At 41.9% G+C, this 18373-nt stretch overlaps 1 protein-coding gene and 1 long non-coding RNA gene across 2 annotated transcripts in view; one reads left to right on the top strand and one right to left on the bottom strand.

The window, feature by feature from the left end:
• LOC120410218 overlaps positions 1-18373 on the top strand; it is a 58715-nt gene that overhangs the window by 2306 nt on the left and 38036 nt on the right. Inside the window, exon 2 of the long non-coding RNA XR_005602203.1 lies at positions 12816-12890. This is a non-coding gene — a long non-coding RNA (uncharacterized LOC120410218). The remainder of the gene's footprint in view (positions 1-12815; positions 12891-18373) is intronic.
• EIF3F (eukaryotic translation initiation factor 3 subunit F) lies at positions 2242-8132 on the bottom strand. Its single transcript, XM_039554141.1, has 8 exons — positions 7847-8132; positions 7664-7734; positions 7442-7521; positions 6233-6370; positions 5063-5154; positions 4716-4852; positions 4465-4578; positions 2242-3713 (listed from the first exon to the last, which is right to left on the bottom strand). The coding sequence occupies exons 1-8, from the start codon at positions 8115-8117 to the stop codon at positions 3636-3638; spliced, it is 981 nt and encodes a 326-aa protein (XP_039410075.1). The 5' UTR covers positions 8118-8132; the 3' UTR covers positions 2242-3635.

Here is an 18373-nt window from a genome sequence, read left to right as displayed (position 1 = left end):
GAAGGGTGGTGTGTCTGACATTTTTCACCATCAACCTTTTAATCCTTAGGATTAAACCCATGAATTTCAGATATAGGTGGCATATGTCCACAGATTCGCAAAATTACACACCAAAACTCCACCTCCTCTTTGCAGCAGATTTAAGTGTTCTGCCAAGAAACTAAAGTGACTCAACTAAAAAGGCAAATTTAGTGACCTTCATCCCAGTACATGGAAATAATCACCAAACGAAATTGCCATTCTGGCAGCAAGGCTTTAAGTTTCAAATTGCAGATAACAGAATAAGGTTTATTATTCCCAACAATATAGAACTTTTTTCTGCTGAGACTGATCAGTTAAAAAATAGTAGACCATTACCACCTCCTCCCAAATTTTTATGAAGGCGTTTCATAAACATAAATGATAAGTAAGATAGTTCATCCTGCAAGTATTGATTTTGGTAAGAAACACAGCATACTTTCATGTGTTTGCATGTTTTACCTGCACTTTCAGTGTTGTGAACAAGCAGTCTTACTGTGCTGGGAAGATGTCAGAGTGAAGCATAATGTCTGTGTGCTAATTAAACTGCAGGTTGTCCAAAGTCACCATGCTCACTGCAAAAACCATAAAGGTTCATTGCCTCTGCACTGCCCAGAGATGCTTGGCTGAAATTCTCTTCCTTTGCTGAAGCTGCCTGAGATTATGTGTCTGAGAAAGGCCCAAGGCAACAAGATGGATGGATTTTATACATTCCTCCAAGTTATACCAAAAGAGAATTGGTTATAACACTGAATTCTGTTCTGAATATTGTTATATGTATTGAGGAAAAGAAGTGTTCAAGAACTTCATGCTGAGGTAAAATCCCAAGTGAGCTCGACTAAGCCAGGATTTAAAAAAATCTGAAGATGTTAAGCATTTTAACATTCTTAATCATTTACATCATTTGAGCCATTAAATACTTCAGTGCTGGGAGCTGGTAAACAGTTGCTTGAACAAGGTATTTTAAAGCCTAATATTTACCAGGAAAACATGCACACTGCCACAAATAAACATGTAATACAGTAATGTCCAGGAATTTACAATCATTCAGAGAAGTCATCTAGGAAAAGAAAATGCTGAACACATCACAGAGGATAGAAGTTTTTATTGTATTAGTGAGATCATTAATATGACTAAATATAATACACAGAAGAATACCAGAGAATTATCTATCTTGACTATGTAAAACTTTGTCAATTATTTGTAGCAACACATTCTAAAGAACAAAACAAAACAAAAAACCAAACAAACAAAAAAAAGGAGAAAGTCCCCTAATAAATTCATGAGGTTTACAAGTCAATACAGAGTTAAAGCTTGAAATCCTTGGTGCTGTTTCTTGAATCCCAAGCTTTTCCCATGAGATTATCTACTGAAATTCAAGTTTTTAGACAGATTCCTGCAGAGTAGAACAATTCTAATAGAATACCTTTAGTAATTCCTGTCGACATTTTACAGCTCCAGAGGAGGAGGAAAGCCTTCTAGGAAATAGCACAGCCCAGGCTTTAAGCAAAAGGATGCATTATGCTTGTGTTTGTTGTCCTTTGTAACAGTGGCCACTGAAATTTGAAATCAGGCATTCAAAACTCCAAAGTAAGGATCACCCTGTGTCCTTTCACAAAGACAGAATGGATGGGATCAGACAGTTTCGAAAAACGAAACTTCCTACTCCACTTCGAAGCATTTGGCACTGTCCTGTCTTGCATAGGCCTAAACTCATGGACTTCAGTCATTTCAGACACCTCTGCTTTGCAGTGAATCTTTCCACCCACGAAGACATAACCTCAGTCCTTTGTCACATACCTTCTTCAGGTACTTGCAAGGACTAGCAAGTTCCACAAAGATCACAAATTGCTCTTCTTGGAACTTTGCATTTTCTGCACACTAGCTTATAAAACAACATTGATTTTTAACGCTCTAAAAGTTGAATAGCTTTCTTTTTATGTTTTCTCACTTTTCCTAACAGGGAATGGGAAAGGGGTTCCTGCAGATGAGCGATCAGGGAAAGAATATTATGCTTCCCCACTCTGCAATTTCTTTTCAGTAAGTGAGAGACGTAACCAGCTTTGCTGCTTCCTCTTTTCCTCCATTCATGTCAAAACTTACTTCGAAAAACACCTTGAACTGAAAATTTTGAAACATTAAGTGGCTGAAATTAAGAATATTAAGTTTAAAGAAGAGAAAGGGAAGCAAAACATTTTTATTCAGACTAATAAAAAACAAGAGTTGAGTTCTAATACTTATTTAATGCTCATAAATAACATTTTCAATGAGATCAGGATCTTTGCTGCACGTTCAGTTTTCACATACACTGACCTTGCAATTACAACTTAGAATTTAGCATTGAGTCACTGGGGGAACTCTCTAGATTAAAACAACCAAAACAGGATCTTACAGATTCGTAACTTGAGTCTTATTCTTGGATTTATCTGGCAAATTACCAGAATTATTTGGGGGAACACTCTTTGCACACTCCAATTTCAAATTTATTCACCAAACAAGATACAGTCATTAGTAAGGTGGGAAGTTTTGTTGTAGAAGAGGGATGCTTTAATTTTGTTAAAGCAGAGTACCCCCTCAGTACAGCTGAACTGTAGACAGCCTTCTAGAGGTAATGTTATTGGCAGAGACCATGCGAAGTTACAGCTGATACTTGTATCAGCTTTCTTTCATCTGGAACTCAGTTAACATGAAGTATGTCTTGGGGAGAAAATGAGGTTTCTCTTCACATAATTTTAACAGCAGTAGAGAGTTATGAAATAGAAAATTCCTAACATCCAAATTTAACCTCAAATTTCATGAATTCTCATTTTGCTGTCCTTTTCTTCTTTGGCAAAGATGGAAACTCCAGTTGCCACACTTGTTTAGCCAGAAATGCTTTTCAAACACTTTTACCATGAACTCAGTTGCTGGCTTTAATTCTCTGAACTCCTCCTTTATGAGGGGCTAATGCTATTGACCTTGACTTCCTTTCCCAAACAATCAGAAAATAATTAGATGCATAGAAGTGTACCATAAATTGAATTTACTGTCTCATAGTCTCTCAGTACCCTGCTGAGGGGATATACACAGCACCACTAATAAACCAGAGACCATTCTGTAGTCCTTCATGGTAAAGCATGCAACACAAAACCCCACACTTTCAGTGTGCTTTAACAGTTGGAAAAAAACCTGCAAAGAAGTCTGCAGAACTGGAGTTGACTTGGATCCACTCTTTCTTTCCTGATGCCATGTTACCTCCCTCCACCCTCTTCCAAAAGTGGATTCATTACACAATAAATGAGAAAGTTTTTTTCTGGACAGAAGCCATTGTTGCCACTGCAATGAAGTTTTATTCCAAATACATTCTTACAGTAAAGCTGTATTTTGTTATACAAGTAGATAAACCCAGGAGACAAAAGATTCTCATATTGCATTTTAAAATATCAGGCTCAACTGAACTGCAGCCATTCCCATTCATTTCCTAAAGCATGTTAGGGATTTTTCAGAGCAATGGAAATAATGATGTAAACCAAGTCATGTAAGTAATTAAATTACAGTCCAAGGAAGTTTCTAACACCACAGAAAAGTGTATCTGCTCATTCTTCGGGCTCCTTTAAGTGTAGGGTGGCAAAATTTCTTTATAAACTCAGAAGTTTTTCGTTGAGAGCAATCTGTGACTGTGTGAGATTTGCCAAGTAGGTTACCATCAGTAGGTCCTGAAAGGGAGGAGAAAAAAGCAGTGATCAGAAATACTAATAAATCATAGCCTATTAGAGAGCTGAGTTTTTAACATCTGTAAAGCATTTTACAATCAGCTAGAAGAAATATAATTAGTCCTGAAAGTCCTACCCTGAGGAATGCTTCCCTTGCAGGAAGCTTTTGGTATTCCTGGAATATGAAACACTGCTTGTGAAATTTTAACTCTGAGTTCACCCATGTTAACCAGGCAAGTCAAAGGGTATAAGCAAAATTAAAAATTAGTTCTGGTCTTACAGACTGTGGGTGAACAACATATTCAGAAACTTAAGTTTTCTAAAAATCTGTTACAGAAATCAGGTAGCATACTAAAAAAATCCTTGTTCATGTCATAAGTGTTATGGAAAGAGACAGAACTTCAGCTCAGGCAAAGGAATCTGGCAAGTCACCAGTTATTGCTGAAACCAAAATTATTTAAGTTTGGTAATTGATATCGTCCAATCAATATGAAAGAAGAATTGGTACTGGTTTTCAGATTACTTGCAAAATTCCTGAGTCCTTAAAAATTCTTTTATCTGCAGTTGCTTGCAAGATTATGGTGAGCTCCTTTATCTACCCTCAGCCCTTAAAACACCAAATTACTGAAAATAAAAGGCTATATTTGCTATTAACATGTTTGTATGAAAAGATAGACCACAGACAAATTTATGTCTGTATGACAAATTTTCAAAATTGCTAGGAAGGCACAGAAAAATTAAATTATGAACTTACATTGATATTGCTGTTCAACATGGTCTCAAAGTCCTCTGGTGAAATCTTTGGCACCTGGTTAATAAGATCCATCAGGAAGCGCCCGACAGTGTTGTCAGCAGCCACTTTGCCAGACTAAGCATAAGAAACACACACTTCAGCATAAGTGGAACTCAAAGTTTATGGCCCAGAAAGAGAAATAATAACGAGAAAAACAAGATGCACAAGTTTACATCAACCTTTTTTTCTGGCTGATAGAAAGCTGGCCTTACCAACACGTCCTCGGCGTACTGCAGCACCATGGTCAGGGTATCCTGGATCCTGGCTGAGGCTGACCCCACCTGCTGTAAGTCACTGGACAAGCCAATCACTCGATTAGGGCTAAAGCAGGTCTTCATGATAAGATCCACTGAAAGCAAAAGGAGGATCAGTGAAAAAAACTGACTGACACAGAAACCAGCTTAAATCCTTAACGTGTGGAAGATTTTTTAGGAAAGCTTCAGCAAGACAGTCTGATTACCAGTAAAATTACCAGAATGGCAATTTTACCAGGGTAAAAAGAAGTACTTGAACAGTGTCACAACAATGGTTATAACCAAAATAGGAAGAAAGCATTCACCTCCTATCCGCTCTGTATCATAATAAACATATTTCACTGTTAGGGGTGTGAACATCACGCCCATAGTTTTACCAGGGACTCCCATTGGGGCACTAGAAAAAAAAAAAAAAGAGAACAAGATGTTTTCAGCATGGACATATATAAGGGAGGAAAAAAGGTATTTCCATCTCAATGATCTCTGTTAGCATTAAAGCGCAAACATGAGTAGACTACTCATTCTCACCAAAATCAGCAATTTTAAGACCAAGTATAACTGAGGACTGGAAATCAGTTCTGGCATGCTATTAATTGCTCTTTTTCATCCAAGAATATTCCTAGTTGGTTTGACATTTGTCAGCATGAGTGCATGAAGAGCCAAGTACTGTCATCTTAGCCAAAGTTCCTTCTTGCTTTTAGAGCAGGTGCTCTTCTATCCTGAAATATTCATGCTTTAAGAAATGACTGAAGGAACAAGGAATATGACAAAATTCAAGTACAAAGCACTCTCAACACCTTTATTAAACCTATTATTCAAACTACTAAAAGTCCATTTAAGTAATATGTCATGGAACAGCTCCCATTTTAAAGATGCACAGTCAAGAAGCAGTATTTTCTCTACAAAGAAAGAGGTTTTTTCCTTACGGAGCAGAGTTCTTCAGCCAATACTGGGATGAATTCAGTGAGGTAGAAGAGTTTTAAGTTCTCAATATTTAATCTCCATTGTTAATTTACAAGAAAGATGGGTTTAAGGGGAAGAAAGACACGTCAAGAAGATGCTGTTTGAATTGTTTTAACCACATTAATCCTCCAACTTGTATAAATGCACTGCTGAGCAGTAAAGCCCTATGGCTACAGGCTAGCATTCAGTCAGCATGATGGAAGTTAGTGACATTACTGCTAGCTGTGTGAACCCTGTGAAATGTCCCAGAGACATTCTGAAAATTGTTAATTAAGTCACAATTCCCCACCCCAATGAGGTTCCAGTTCATGAAGTCTTTCCGCCTACATACAGTGGTCAAGATATTCCAATGAGAAGTAAGCCATGATCCCTGGCTCACCACTATGTTTAACTACTGCACAATACTGCCCAAAAAAGGACACTGCACCCCACTACATTTCTTGTTAACCTGATGGGGCATCTCTCAGTAATTCAGATTGCTCCCCTCCCAGAATTGCAGCCTCCCAGAGTACCTGACATAGGCTTTAATGCTCATGCGTGAATTCTGGAGACTTGTGTCCACAGTGAGGTGGATTGGATTGTGTGCTTCCCGGCTGTAATACTCATGGATCAGGACTGAGTGTTCCGTGATGTCATGACCTGTTGCGTACCTTCAAAAGAACACAAGCTGAAGAGCCATTCTTTCAACATTCATGTGCCCAGTGTTTTGTATTGTTGGCATTTAACAGGTTTGTATCCTAAAACACTGATTTCCAAACACTGAACTGTAGCAGCATACTATACATAAGTGTTCTAACTAAGGATTTTTTAGCTTATGGCCACTTGTCCCTAAAATTGTAGGAATCACAGGCTGAGCACACCCATGCCCAAAATATGCACAAGGCCAGTGTTGTACTACCAGCCATAAAATGTCAGTAGACTGACCTCAGACACCCAATATTCAGTTATCTGTCATTGTGTTCTAGACCAGGTTTTTCCATCTAAGTAAGTCAAAGCATACCAAACAAATTCGGACCAACTTTGTCTTCCACAAATCATACATCTCTCTGCAGGAGGTTTAACTCGTTAATCTAGCTCCTTTAACTGCTCTACAATTAGCATCTCACATCCTCAGGGAAACTGCTGTCACTGGAACTGCACTCAGCTCTGCCATTACAAGGCTGTTGAGGAAGCTTGCTCCACAGGAAGAAAACGAAGCTATTTTGTAGGATCAGAGAGGCATGAAAAGAGTGATAAACACACTGCCACTCACTCAGACACAGACTCTGTTCCCGTAACACAATACTGATCTTGCTTCGCATCCCACACACAGGTACTTCCAGCAGAGAACTACGTATTTCAGTGATTCCTCCTGACACCTTTGATACTTGAAACACCTCTTTTGTATTCTCCCTTCTTTCTAACCAGTTAACTTCCATGGTATAGTTTGTATTAAAGGTAGCAAGTTCTTCTAACAAAGTTATGCACACAATTCTCTAAGGCATCACTCCTCTGTGATCCTTGCTAGACATAAACAAAAGCAAATCCTGTAAGTTTCCAATATTATCTCTTCCTTTTATGAGCTACAGGAGCTTCACCACTGACTGTATAATGAGAGTCACAAGATCTGACTATCACAGGCATTAGTGCTTCTGCTTCTCCATCTGGCATAAAGTGAATTACGTATTTTGAGTAATTTAAGGAATCAGCTACTTGCATGTTCTTGCAAAAGGAGAACTTACCAGCCCAAGATAATCTCGCTAGGAGACACCTTCTTGTGCAACTCATACATATTTTTGGCAAATTCCATATCCACAGCCACCTGAGAAACGGGACAGGGCCGAGACAGCTAGTTACAGGGTGCTCAGCCCGGAGGGCAACACGGGCCCAGGCCGCCAGCAGCGGGAGCGCGGGGGTCGCGCCCCGCCGAGAGAGCCCCCGCTCGGCCCGGGCCGCCTCCGTACCTCATCCTCGGACTCGTTGTGCGGGACAGAGAAGCAGTTGGTGACCTCCACCGAGTGCTTGTCCACGGTCCCTACGGGAAGGAGACACGGAGGAAGGGAGGGCAGCGGGTTAGAGGGGCGCCGCGGGGAGGGCGGGCGCTCGCCCCAAGGCTGCGGCAGGCAGGGCAGGGCGGCGGCTCTTACCCAGCAGCGTCCCGATGACCCGCGCCGCGCCCTCGTTGCGCCGCTCGAAGCTGTCCACGATGGAGGCGAGCACGACCGGGTGCAGCCGCACCACGCGGCCGCCGGGGAAGGGGCCCGAGAGCGCGGCTGACAGTGGCGCGGCCGGTGGCGGAGCCGGCGCGGCGGGCGCGGCCGGAGGGGGAGCGCTCCCCGCCGGGGCGGCGGGAGTCGCCGTCGGGCTCTGCGGCGGGACCACCGCGGGAGGAGCCGCACACGGAGCTGTAGCCGCCATTTTGCCGGAGAAAGAGGCGGGGTTCTCCGCACCGACAGTAATTGGCTGAGCCGAACGTCTGTCATGCAGCGCTGTTTTTCTATTGGCGAGACGGGCGTGCTTAAGGCCATGTGTTAGCCAATCCGAAGCGTGCGATGAGGGGAGACGCTCTGATTGGAGGAAGCGCGCACCGTCTGTAACTGAATCTTACTCTTGTTCCCACCCTGCGGGGCCGGAAAGTTTCTCAATTGGGCTCTCGCATTCCCCGCCTCCCTCCTGCCCGCTCTTCTATTGGCCAGCAGCGCCCTCCCCGCCGGCCCTGTCGGGCCGTCTATTGGCTGCGGAGATGCCGCTCACCACCGCGGACGGAGGCTGCGGGGTCGCGCCGGGCTGTGCGGTGCCGCGCGCCCCTGGCGGGGCTGGGTGAGCGCTCTCGCGCGGGCGGGCTGGGCACGGCAGGGCCGCTGTCCCGGGGCTCAGGCGCGCCCCCGTGAGGGCACAGGCGGCCGGTGCTGCCGCACCGCTCTGCGGGGGCGGAGCGGCAAACGCAGCAGCGCGGACGCGGCGGCGGGGAAGGTGCTCCAGCAGTGCTGTGTACGGGGCTGTACAGCCCGAGCGCTCTTGGCCCTGTGAGACAGGCAAGTGCTGTTAGCCCTGTTCGCCAGGTCTTTATTGCCTCAATAGAAGAGTAAGTGGTTGTCAAGAATTATGTAGAGAGCAAATGCCGGTTACTTCTATCCAAGGTTTAGTGATTACCCAACAAATTCACCTTACTGGATGACATTTGCCTGTTATTTGTAGTGCCCTGTGTGTTCACTCTCGAGCAAGCTCTGAAGCTGTGCAGGTGGGGCAGGTAGTGCTGAGGTGGTGAATCCTCATCACAGTCCACAGCTTCCTCGTGAGGGGAGGCAGAGGGGCAGACACAGATGGCTGTGCTGATGGGACAGGAGCCAAGGGAATGACCCGGGAATGTATCGGGGGAGATTTAGTTCGGATATTAGCAAAAGGCTCTCCACCCAGAGGGTGGCTGGGCACTGGAACAGGCTCCACAGGGGAGTGGTCACAGCACCAGCCTGACAGAGTTCAGAAAGTGTTTGGACAATGCTCTCAGGCACATGGTGTGACTCTTGGGGATGGTCCTGTGCAGGGCCAGGAGTTGGAGCTGTGAGTCCCTTCCAGTAGGAGATATTCTGTGAAATGAAACGCGTATGCTTTCAATAACTTCATAAGAAGATTGGATTATTTTAGAAGTTTTTTGTTGTTGTTGTTAACCATTTCATCATGACGGATGGCTTTTGGAGTTTTGTCTGCTTCATTAGTTGAGGTCTGAATGTCACCAGTTAATCAGCAGTTTCAACTATGTCATTGAAGAAGGCTCCTGAGTATTAAAGAAGCACCTCAATAAAGGATCACATGTTCTGCCTATGCAGAAGCAATTTGCTTCTTTTACATAAATGGGGAACACCTTTCAAAGCTACAAAGGAGAGATAATGCATGGGAGCATGAACAGATTTTTATCTCTTCATGAAAGCATTTTCAAGTCTGCGTACCTGTAAAAAGTAGATCTCCTATTCTTAGGTTTTCTCCGTGCAGCCTTCATTTCTTGTAGGCGTGCCTGGATCAAATTGCATAAAGCTTTAAAAGGTTTCTGTTCCCAGAGCTTTGATGTGTCATTGAGAAGCCCTAATGTGTGATGTGTTCTTGTTAGAGAGCAGTCGTTTGATCTCATTCTTGCTTGCGTCAAACTGGGCTTGGTGCTTAATTTGACCTAGTCAGCTGCAGAGTCATGTGGAGCAAGCAAGGCTCTATAAGAGCCCATTATACTTAATGTTTCCACCTTAAAAATTGGGCAACTTAATATGGAGCCGCAGTTGTGTTTCAAGGCAACTTCTACTAATATGTTAATGTCAAGTAGCTGCACAGGGTGCCAGAGAGTGTATGTAGTGAATGAAGATGGATAGTCTGTATCTCAAAAGTCAAAGATCAGTGGTTGGCTCATACAAAGCTCACTTAATACGAAGACTGTATAAATCTAATGATAAGAAAATCAGTCGTGATTGTGTTTGAAGCAGATGTGTCCAAGCTACAAAACTCTTTTTTCCTTGCTAAATGACTGCTGAAAAATGAAGACCTTTATAATTAATATTGTTTCACAAAGTATCAGTTTACTTTCAGAGGAGGGTATATACACTTATCAATGGTGCCTATTGATGAAAACTTGATATCCATCTACTGATATGATTAAGATATTCATATACTACACTACAGTAGAATCTGTCTGCCTACAGAGACACAGAAAACACATTCACATATGTACATGGATCAGCATGATAACTCAGGGCCGTCTTATTTTACAGTTTCCCTTGCTAGGTTTCCCTGTATCTGATTTCGGTGGTGAATATAATTATCTCCAAGCTCTGCTCTTGTATGACTTCTCTTTATAGTCCTTGATTTTGACTGAGTCATTATTATTGCATTTGCTGTCATGTCAGCTGCATTTTCACTGATGATGTTTAATTTCTTTATCAGTAGCCATCTTCTTATCTTGCTTGTATTCCTGGAATTAACATATTCTCTTGCTCTAGGGGATATTTGCTACATTGCATTACAAGTAAAATAAAATATCTACAACTTATTTGATTCATCATTTCAGGATGTAGTTTTATCTGGTTAGTTTCATAGGATTGAATCTGATATTTTTATTCCTTTATTATAAGAAAGGTCTCCCATTGTACATTTTGTCTACAAAGTTGCAAGAAGACACACTCAGGTCACCCAAACTGACCAAAGGGGTATTCCAGACCATGAAGGCTTAGATTGGATACTGGGAAAAATTTACTCACTGAAAGGTTTGTCAAACATTGGAACAGGCTGCCCAGGGAAGCAGCATGTGCAGATGTGGTACTTGGGGAAATGCCTTAGTGGTGGACCTGGCAGTGACAGGTAAACAGTTGAACTTGATCCTCTTAGAGGTCTTTTCTGACGTAAATGATTCCATGAAATTCTCAACAGTGTCTTCTGTTGTCTCATACCGTGCCTCTCCCCTAGTACGTACTGTCATGTGTTCACCCTGTTTTCCTGGGTGGGTTACCTGACTGAAAATGCTAGTCCTGGTATTCTTTATAAACGCATCAGTGTATTTTTTTGGTGAAGATACCGATAGATCTGCCGTGCCAGCCGGAGGAAAGGTCCCTCGGCCGGCGGGAGCGGGCGCTGTGCCGGCTCTCAGGGCCGGCCGCTCCCGGGGGATGCGCAGCGCTCCCCGCCAGAGGGCGCGCGCCGCCCGCCGGGCCCCGCGGGGCCGGGCCGGAGCTCGGGGCCGCTGGCGGCGCTGCGGCTCCGGTGCCCTCCCACACACAGCGCGGCCGTGGAGCCGCGCAGCGCCGGTCACTCGGTCACTGCGCTCTGCCGCCTTTCAGGTAGGCAGCCTAAGTGGGAATTTGTGCACACGGCTTTTCCCACCGGTGTTTATTACATGTATTTCACACAGCAGTTTGTTTCTTAAGTTAGTAACATTAAGGTTGAATCCATGAGGTGGAATTTGTTAATTTTACCGTAGTTCTACTTTAATTCCTCATAATTAATAAAATCCTACCTTAATTTCCCATAAGAATGTCATGAAGAGACTTACTTATGGATGGTAAGACTGTGCAACCTTAAGATGTGATAATATGATAGTATAACCCCAAATTTTACTGAAATATATGGAAATGAAAGGTGCATTGGGTCTTTGATGAGAGCATGAGCTCCCCAATCTCTCAAGACATTCCTGCTTCTTGATGATGTATAATAACGATTATTTTCTGCTTTTGACTCAAATCATGGACAGAGTCAGCTTTTGAATGAGAGGCATTTTGTACTTAAAACTAAGATAGAATGTGCTTGCAGTTAGGTGCGCTACCCTGCAAGATCAAACCTTGTGTCTGTGTATTATATTCTTTCTGCCTACCCCATGCAGTGAGAACTAAAGAAAACCTAGATATGGCTTTTTTCCTTCCCCAAGGAGTATGGGGTAGAAGAGTGGCAGCATTACTGTCCTTTCCATGTAATCAACTTGAATAAATAATCTTGGGTAGGCAGCCTTAAACACAGTGTTCCTTTGTCTGGTAACTTGCTGCTACTGTGTTTGACTTAAAAGCATTTGTAACAGAGAAGAGCTGTGTCCTTGAATACCTGACATCCAAATAAAATTAAGTGTAATGCCACTGATAGCAGATAAGTGTGAAAGATCTTGTGCAGGCAGATTTCAAATATTAAAAATTTCTAACACTTCTAATAGCTAATGTGTCAGTGTGCTATTTGTTGGGAAGATAATCTCTTTTTCCAGTCCCTTGTTCTTATGCAATCACTTTACAGCTTTATTTCTCTTATCAATAAGCATGTCCTTCTCCTTGGTGTCCATTACGGCATGGGTCAAAGTCACTGTCTTCTATACATTTCAGCCCAGACCAAAATTGCATATGTCCTCAAAAGTGTTGAACAAGACCTTTGAGACCGGCAATGTTTGCTGTGTCATTCAGCACAAACATTTGCTTTGGTGTCTAGAGACAAAATATGCATGCAGAAGTGAAGTAACTAGAATGAAAAATGCATATTTCATTTGATGGTGGAGGGAAGCCTGCCAAGATATGGAATGGCAAAAATGTTGTTTTGTGAACTCCAAGAATTATATGATTTTTATATCACCAGAATCTGACAGTGTTTTCTGTCCCTTCACAGCTCCGTGTGTTTTTTCCAGTTTGAGGCAGCTGCATCATGATGTGTTGGATGAATAAGTGGGCAATGAGGGAGAAGGTAAGAAGATAATGATTTACATATAGAAATGGGAGCTGAAAAGGAACAGTGGTAATAAAATCTAGGGGACAGTTTCTGTGTAGGAGCCTGGGAGACCTGAGGGTCCAATGTGTTTCTGTTACTGGCATTTGGGTGATGTTAAGGCAAGGCATCCAGATAACTGAAAAAATGTCAGGGACATGCTTTGGGTAATGCTTTAGCTCTTACAATGTGAAGTGTTTGATAACAACTAGAATAGTGTTATCCTCCTGCCTGTGAAGCTGACTTTGGGGAAGTCATTTAACATTTAGATCTGAGTTTTCCACTTCTGCAAAATATGACTGATTATACTGTAGAGGATAGGTTTATCCTGTATAGAGGATAGGTTTGTCTTTTTACTGTAGAGGATAGGATATGCACAGTTAGTTTACTGAGGAAAGGCAGGAAAGACTTTACCCTTTGAGGAAGCAGCTTTGAGAGGAAGCTGAAGAGGGCATTTCCTGACCCAGAGACTGTGCACTTTGGAAAGGGAGGAAATCTTCCACTAGCCTAAGGAAAAGGACAACGGTATTGTCTCCATACTGTTTCCCAATAATAAATAATCTCCAGCTGATATGAGTTCATGCTGCTGAGGTCTCAGGTGCAGCAGCAAAATTTGATTTCATCTTGTATCAAATCTTGCACAGGTTGCTTTTTACTAAATGCTGTCCTAACCAGTCTGTCTAGATTTGAAATACCGTGAGCGCTGACATATGAATTCACCTTCTACATTCTGATTGCCAATTTGCCTTTCTGCATCAGAAGGCATGATACTGCATTGGCTGAGTGAACTGCATCAGGCTGGTTGGACTGGTCTGCACAAACAAAGAGTTGATTCCAACTGCCCAGTACTCCAGCTGTATCACAGGTCTTCACAGCACTGCTAGAGTTATTGTGGCAGAGAGGGGAGTATATAAACACAGTTAATTAGACTGTTCAGGTCTGATTTCCAGCCCATTTTGAAAAGTCAAATTTCTATTTGCAGCTACAAATTCACAGCATTTATGGTGTAATTTGACATGAAAAGTTCAGAATTTCCACAGTTGTTCTTAGATTTTCTGTGGATTTTCTGTTCTAATTCTCTCAAACATTTGCGATTTGCCATTTGCTGTTCTGGATGACATCCCTTTGCATATCTTTTTTTTACATTGTAATAAAAAACAAGCTGATCCATTACCGAAATATCATCCCAGTCATTTGTTTCTTGCTAACAGCAAGGCTGCCTTCTGCCAACGGCAAATTTATGGGAGATATCCCTCACCATGCCCTGTCATCTTCCCTCATCTAGCTCTGCCTAGAAATCTTTCTTTTTCATTCTCTGCCCTCTGAAGTTTACAGTGAATTCTGCCTTTTTCTGAAAATACTGTGAAACTTCTCTTGGAGATTCTTTTATTGTTACGCATTTTCTTAACCAAATATGTATACATTGCCTTGTTTTTAAATGTGACAATATGTTACACTTCGCCTGCATAAAACTTAGACTATTCTGCAGAGTTCATTAACAGAATGGTCAGGTTCAGGAATTGCATTTTATCTTAAGGCAGCGGACGTCACAACGTTTTGCGTTTTTATGTCCTGTCCCAGACTGGCAAATATAAGAAAATCCCTTACTCATTTCTGAAAGAAAAGATTCTTGAATGGTAGAGAAGCCTACCCAGAAAAAGAAATTGCTTTGACTTCCTAGTTAGAAGTCTCCCAATGGATTTAATATATAAGATTTTGCAGCCTTCCTATTCAATTTTTTTTACCTCATTTGTTGTTGTAAAAATTAAGTAGACAGAAAAATGATACTTCTCCAGTAAGTTCTGGCCAAGGGAACGAATCATGGATAGTACTTCTGTAGTCTATCCTTTCTCTTGGGTGACTACCCATGTTTGGAGCCTGGAGTCTGTGTGTTCTCTCTGCGGTGATTGACAAGAGAGGTACCCCCTGAAGGCGATTCAGTCACCTTGCTGAAGTCTGATACAGGTGCTCTGTAGTAGTTGCCCTCCTAAGCCACTTTGTATTGTTTGTACAGAGAGCCTACAGAGCCTCGATGTCTAACATAGGCATCTAATTTACCTGCTTAATGCAAGCCATCTGAAGGCAGCCCTGACCTGTGGAAACAAGATGCCATCAGCTTGTAATAGTGCTGGCCAGCAGTGGGGTAGCTGTACTCTCAGTATTTGGGAATGAAAGGGATTCTGGGATAGCAGCTTGCTTTTCTGTTCTTGCTTCTACACTCTAATCACTGTATTCTAGTTCATTAATGCATTTTATCTTATTCTGAGTATACCTGCCCCCATGGCTTCAAATATCTTGTCTTTATAGCTAAAATAAAGTTTCATCTCTCTCAAGGATCTGATTCTTGGGGAATGGCTTTGTTTGTTTGTTCCTGCCTTTTTTTTTTTTTTTTCCCCTTTGCTTTTTGAAAAATATTTTTAGTTTTAAGAATTGAGTAAGTGATTAGAAGCAGAAGAACAGAAGCTAAAGTCTTCTTGGGAAGAAGACTTTATGGGAGCAGCACAGCATCACTCCTGCAAAACGAATGTCTAATGGATGCTCTCAGAGTCGTAGAGGTCAGATGTACATTGTGTCCTGTGGAACCAAGTCAAATTTTACCTCAGTTCCTGCACTGACTCCTGTATTGGCTGATGTGGCTTTTAAAGACACCTGGTCTATGAAAACACTAAACCCAGGGGCACAGTTAAAATACTGGTCATGTGAATATAGCCTAGAGTCTTTCTCCATCAGAGTAAGACAGGGATAATAATGCTACCATGCTTTGCAAGACAATTATGGGGCCAATTATTTTAGTTTGTTAGAAGTTTGGATATGCTGTCCTGGGAGATGTATGAGCACAGTTGATAAATAGAGGGAGTGAAAAATGTTCCTCCATGTTTCTTCTGTAATACATTTCTGAGACTGGTAGTATGCAACCTTCAGCAGTGTTTTAATTCACTCTCTTGAAAAGAAAAGCATCTCTCTCTCTCTGTGGTACTGCTTGCTGTTTCCCAGTTTGAAATCAACTAGCAGAACCCCAGAGGGTTTCTCAAACGGCTAACCATTAAACACAGTCAGGAACAAAGATCAATTGAAAACACATTTAGAATTAAGCTTCCTGGCCTGCTTTTAATTTTTTCAAATCAGCATTGGGAGTTATTACTGTGGTCAGTCTGGCCTTTTATTGTCCTATGTCTTTTTCAAATAAACAATCAACTTCAGGGATGCCCAACTGCTTTCTGGTTGAGTTGTGTTTTTTTTAATATCTTCAAATATTCCCGAAGTTATTAAAGGATTATGAGTTTAAATGCAGAAGGCATTAAATAGAATCATGTTATTGGAAACAGAACTGTATTTATGAGTCTAGAGGGAGTTTGCAAGAAGCTCACTTTGCAAGCAGAATTTGGGTCATGGCACCTTAAAGCTTCTGTAGCTTTCTTGAGTCTGGGATCTGGATTTCTGGCAGACTGAAATATTATTTCTGTTTAGATAGAGCTATACAGACACAAAAGGATATATAGCTCCAAATGGTTTACAGTTCAGATAGGAATCAGGAATAGTCAGTGGTTTGGCTCAGCTTACCTATGCCTTTAGGGGATAGAAGGGGAATCCTAAACAGTTTGTAGCGAGCTCTGGGCATTAAAATGACTGAGGCACCTGCAGTTCTGTTCATGGCTCTCCTGTGTGTAAGGTGCCTCTCTCTTTTGTGTAAGGTGCCATGCTACTGAATTGCCATCAGAAGGATGATTCCAAGCACATCATTTTGTTGCAAATCTTGCAATAATTGCTGGGTTTGGCTTTAGGTTTTGTTTCTTTTGTTTTGGCTTTTTTTTTGGCTTTTAAGACAAGCTACTGTGGCCTGCTTTCACAGTTTAGAGGATTGCTAGGATATTTGAGTGTTAAAAGCTGATGGCAATATAGCATCACTGTCACACACCCCAATCAGAGATCTCAGGCTCTGAGTCAGTATGCTGAATCTTTTTAAGGGAATAGCATTAGTGATAGCTTCAATATACAACAGGCTACTCATTATGAATAATGGTAGCCTAGAGCCAGCTAATTATATTTGCAGGGTGGTTTTCCTAAAAAGCAGATGTTGGACAGATGGTAGTCAGATGATCAGTCATGCCACCATCTACAGTAAATCTGAGGGCTGTGGGGAAAAAGGTAATGTGTGGAACATACTTCTCATTTCTGTGGGAGCCTTGTTACTTTTTTATGGGTATATAAAAGCTCACAGAAATGTAAGACTTGTTGGTTAAGAACTGTAGAGCTGCTGATGTTTGGCTACAACAAGTTAGCAAAACTTCACCATGATGTGCTTGTTACCCTTGCGTGACTGTAAATCCTGTAACAGAACTTTCCAAAGGTGATGAGGCTGCATGCTAGCCAAAATTTTGCAGAAACCTTTTTTAGGCTGGAAACTTCTTCGTTCTCCTTTTATTCATTTTCCTTGAAAACTTTTATATGCTTTTTTTCAGTCTGCTTTCTCATGGCAGCTCTCTATGCTGTTGTGTTGCATGTCAATATCATGGGAAGAGTATTTCAATATTCTGTTGCAACTGAGGTGCTCAAGCAGATACAAATGTCTGGATAGTGACTTGGAGCACAGTCTGGTATTTAACATGGCTTGCATTAGGTAGTGTTCAGTCTTTATCATCTTTGTTCAGCATGGAAACCAGAATTTATTTCCTGTGTAATAGCAAGCCTTTCCTAAGACATAATTCTGACTGTGGGTTCACAGTCAGATTTTAATGTATCTTAGTTGTTGCTAAACACATTTGTTTTTTCAGCTGAAGTCAAATTACAGGACATATGCTATGCAAAGAGAACATGGTGCTTAATTGTTATAAGTGGTATGTCCAGTTTGTGTCGCCACAAGTTCTGGGTTTTGGGGTAGAACTTTTGCAAAGGCTCAAAGACTGCTCCATTAAAATGAAATCTTTGATTTCCATTGCCCTTTAATCAAATACGCACCAGAGCTTCCAGGGATTGTAATACTGTATCAAGTTGAATTTGGCTCTTTTGCAGCCCATCAAAAGAAGTTGTCCTTGACAAAAACAATATTTTAAATATCTGCTCACAAGCAACAGAGCCAAAAGGTTTCTATTTCATTTGGCAAAATACCGTCCTGAGAACAAGACTGTGACCTGAAGCAGAGCCAAAATAAGCTCTAACAGATGCTTAGCCTAGAAAACACTAGACTGAATGGCTAAAATTGTTAAGAGTATATAGGAAAAGGGAAGGGCAGCTACCTAGTTCTGCTTCTGACTTGCTGTGTGGGCAAGCTGCACCCCTTCTGTTCTAGCGCTCTGCCAACTAGAGGACCCATCTCATCTGTCTGCCACCTCACTTCAGCTTCTGGGCCTTAATCCATTTCTGGCTGTGAAGGCTGCTGTAGTCAACAACAGAGCTTCTGTTCATAATCGCTGAGGAGTCTAATTTTGTCCTTTCCCAATAGACTCTGTTTAGCTTGAATAGTG

Source organism: Corvus cornix, chromosome 6, assembly GCF_000738735.6.
Source record: "Corvus cornix cornix isolate S_Up_H32 chromosome 6, ASM73873v5, whole genome shotgun sequence".
In the NCBI taxonomy this organism is placed as follows: Eukaryota; Metazoa; Chordata; class Aves; order Passeriformes; family Corvidae; genus Corvus; species Corvus cornix.
Note: the sequence above shows the minus strand (reverse complement) of the source record. Positions and strands in the feature narration are given on the sequence as shown.

Coding starts and splice junctions, on each gene's coding strand:
- EIF3F (XM_039554141.1), bottom strand. CDS start 8,117: ATGGCGGCTACAGCTCCGTGTGCGGCTCCTCCCGCGGTGGTCCCGCCG. Junction 7,522..7,663: donor ACAACGAGTCCGAGGATGAG/GTACGGAGGCGG, acceptor CCCGTTTCTCAG/GTGGCTGTGGATATGGAATT. Junction 3,714..4,464: donor TGTTGAACAGCAATATCAAT/GTAAGTTCATAA, acceptor CCTCCCTTTCAG/GACCTACTGATGGTAACCTA.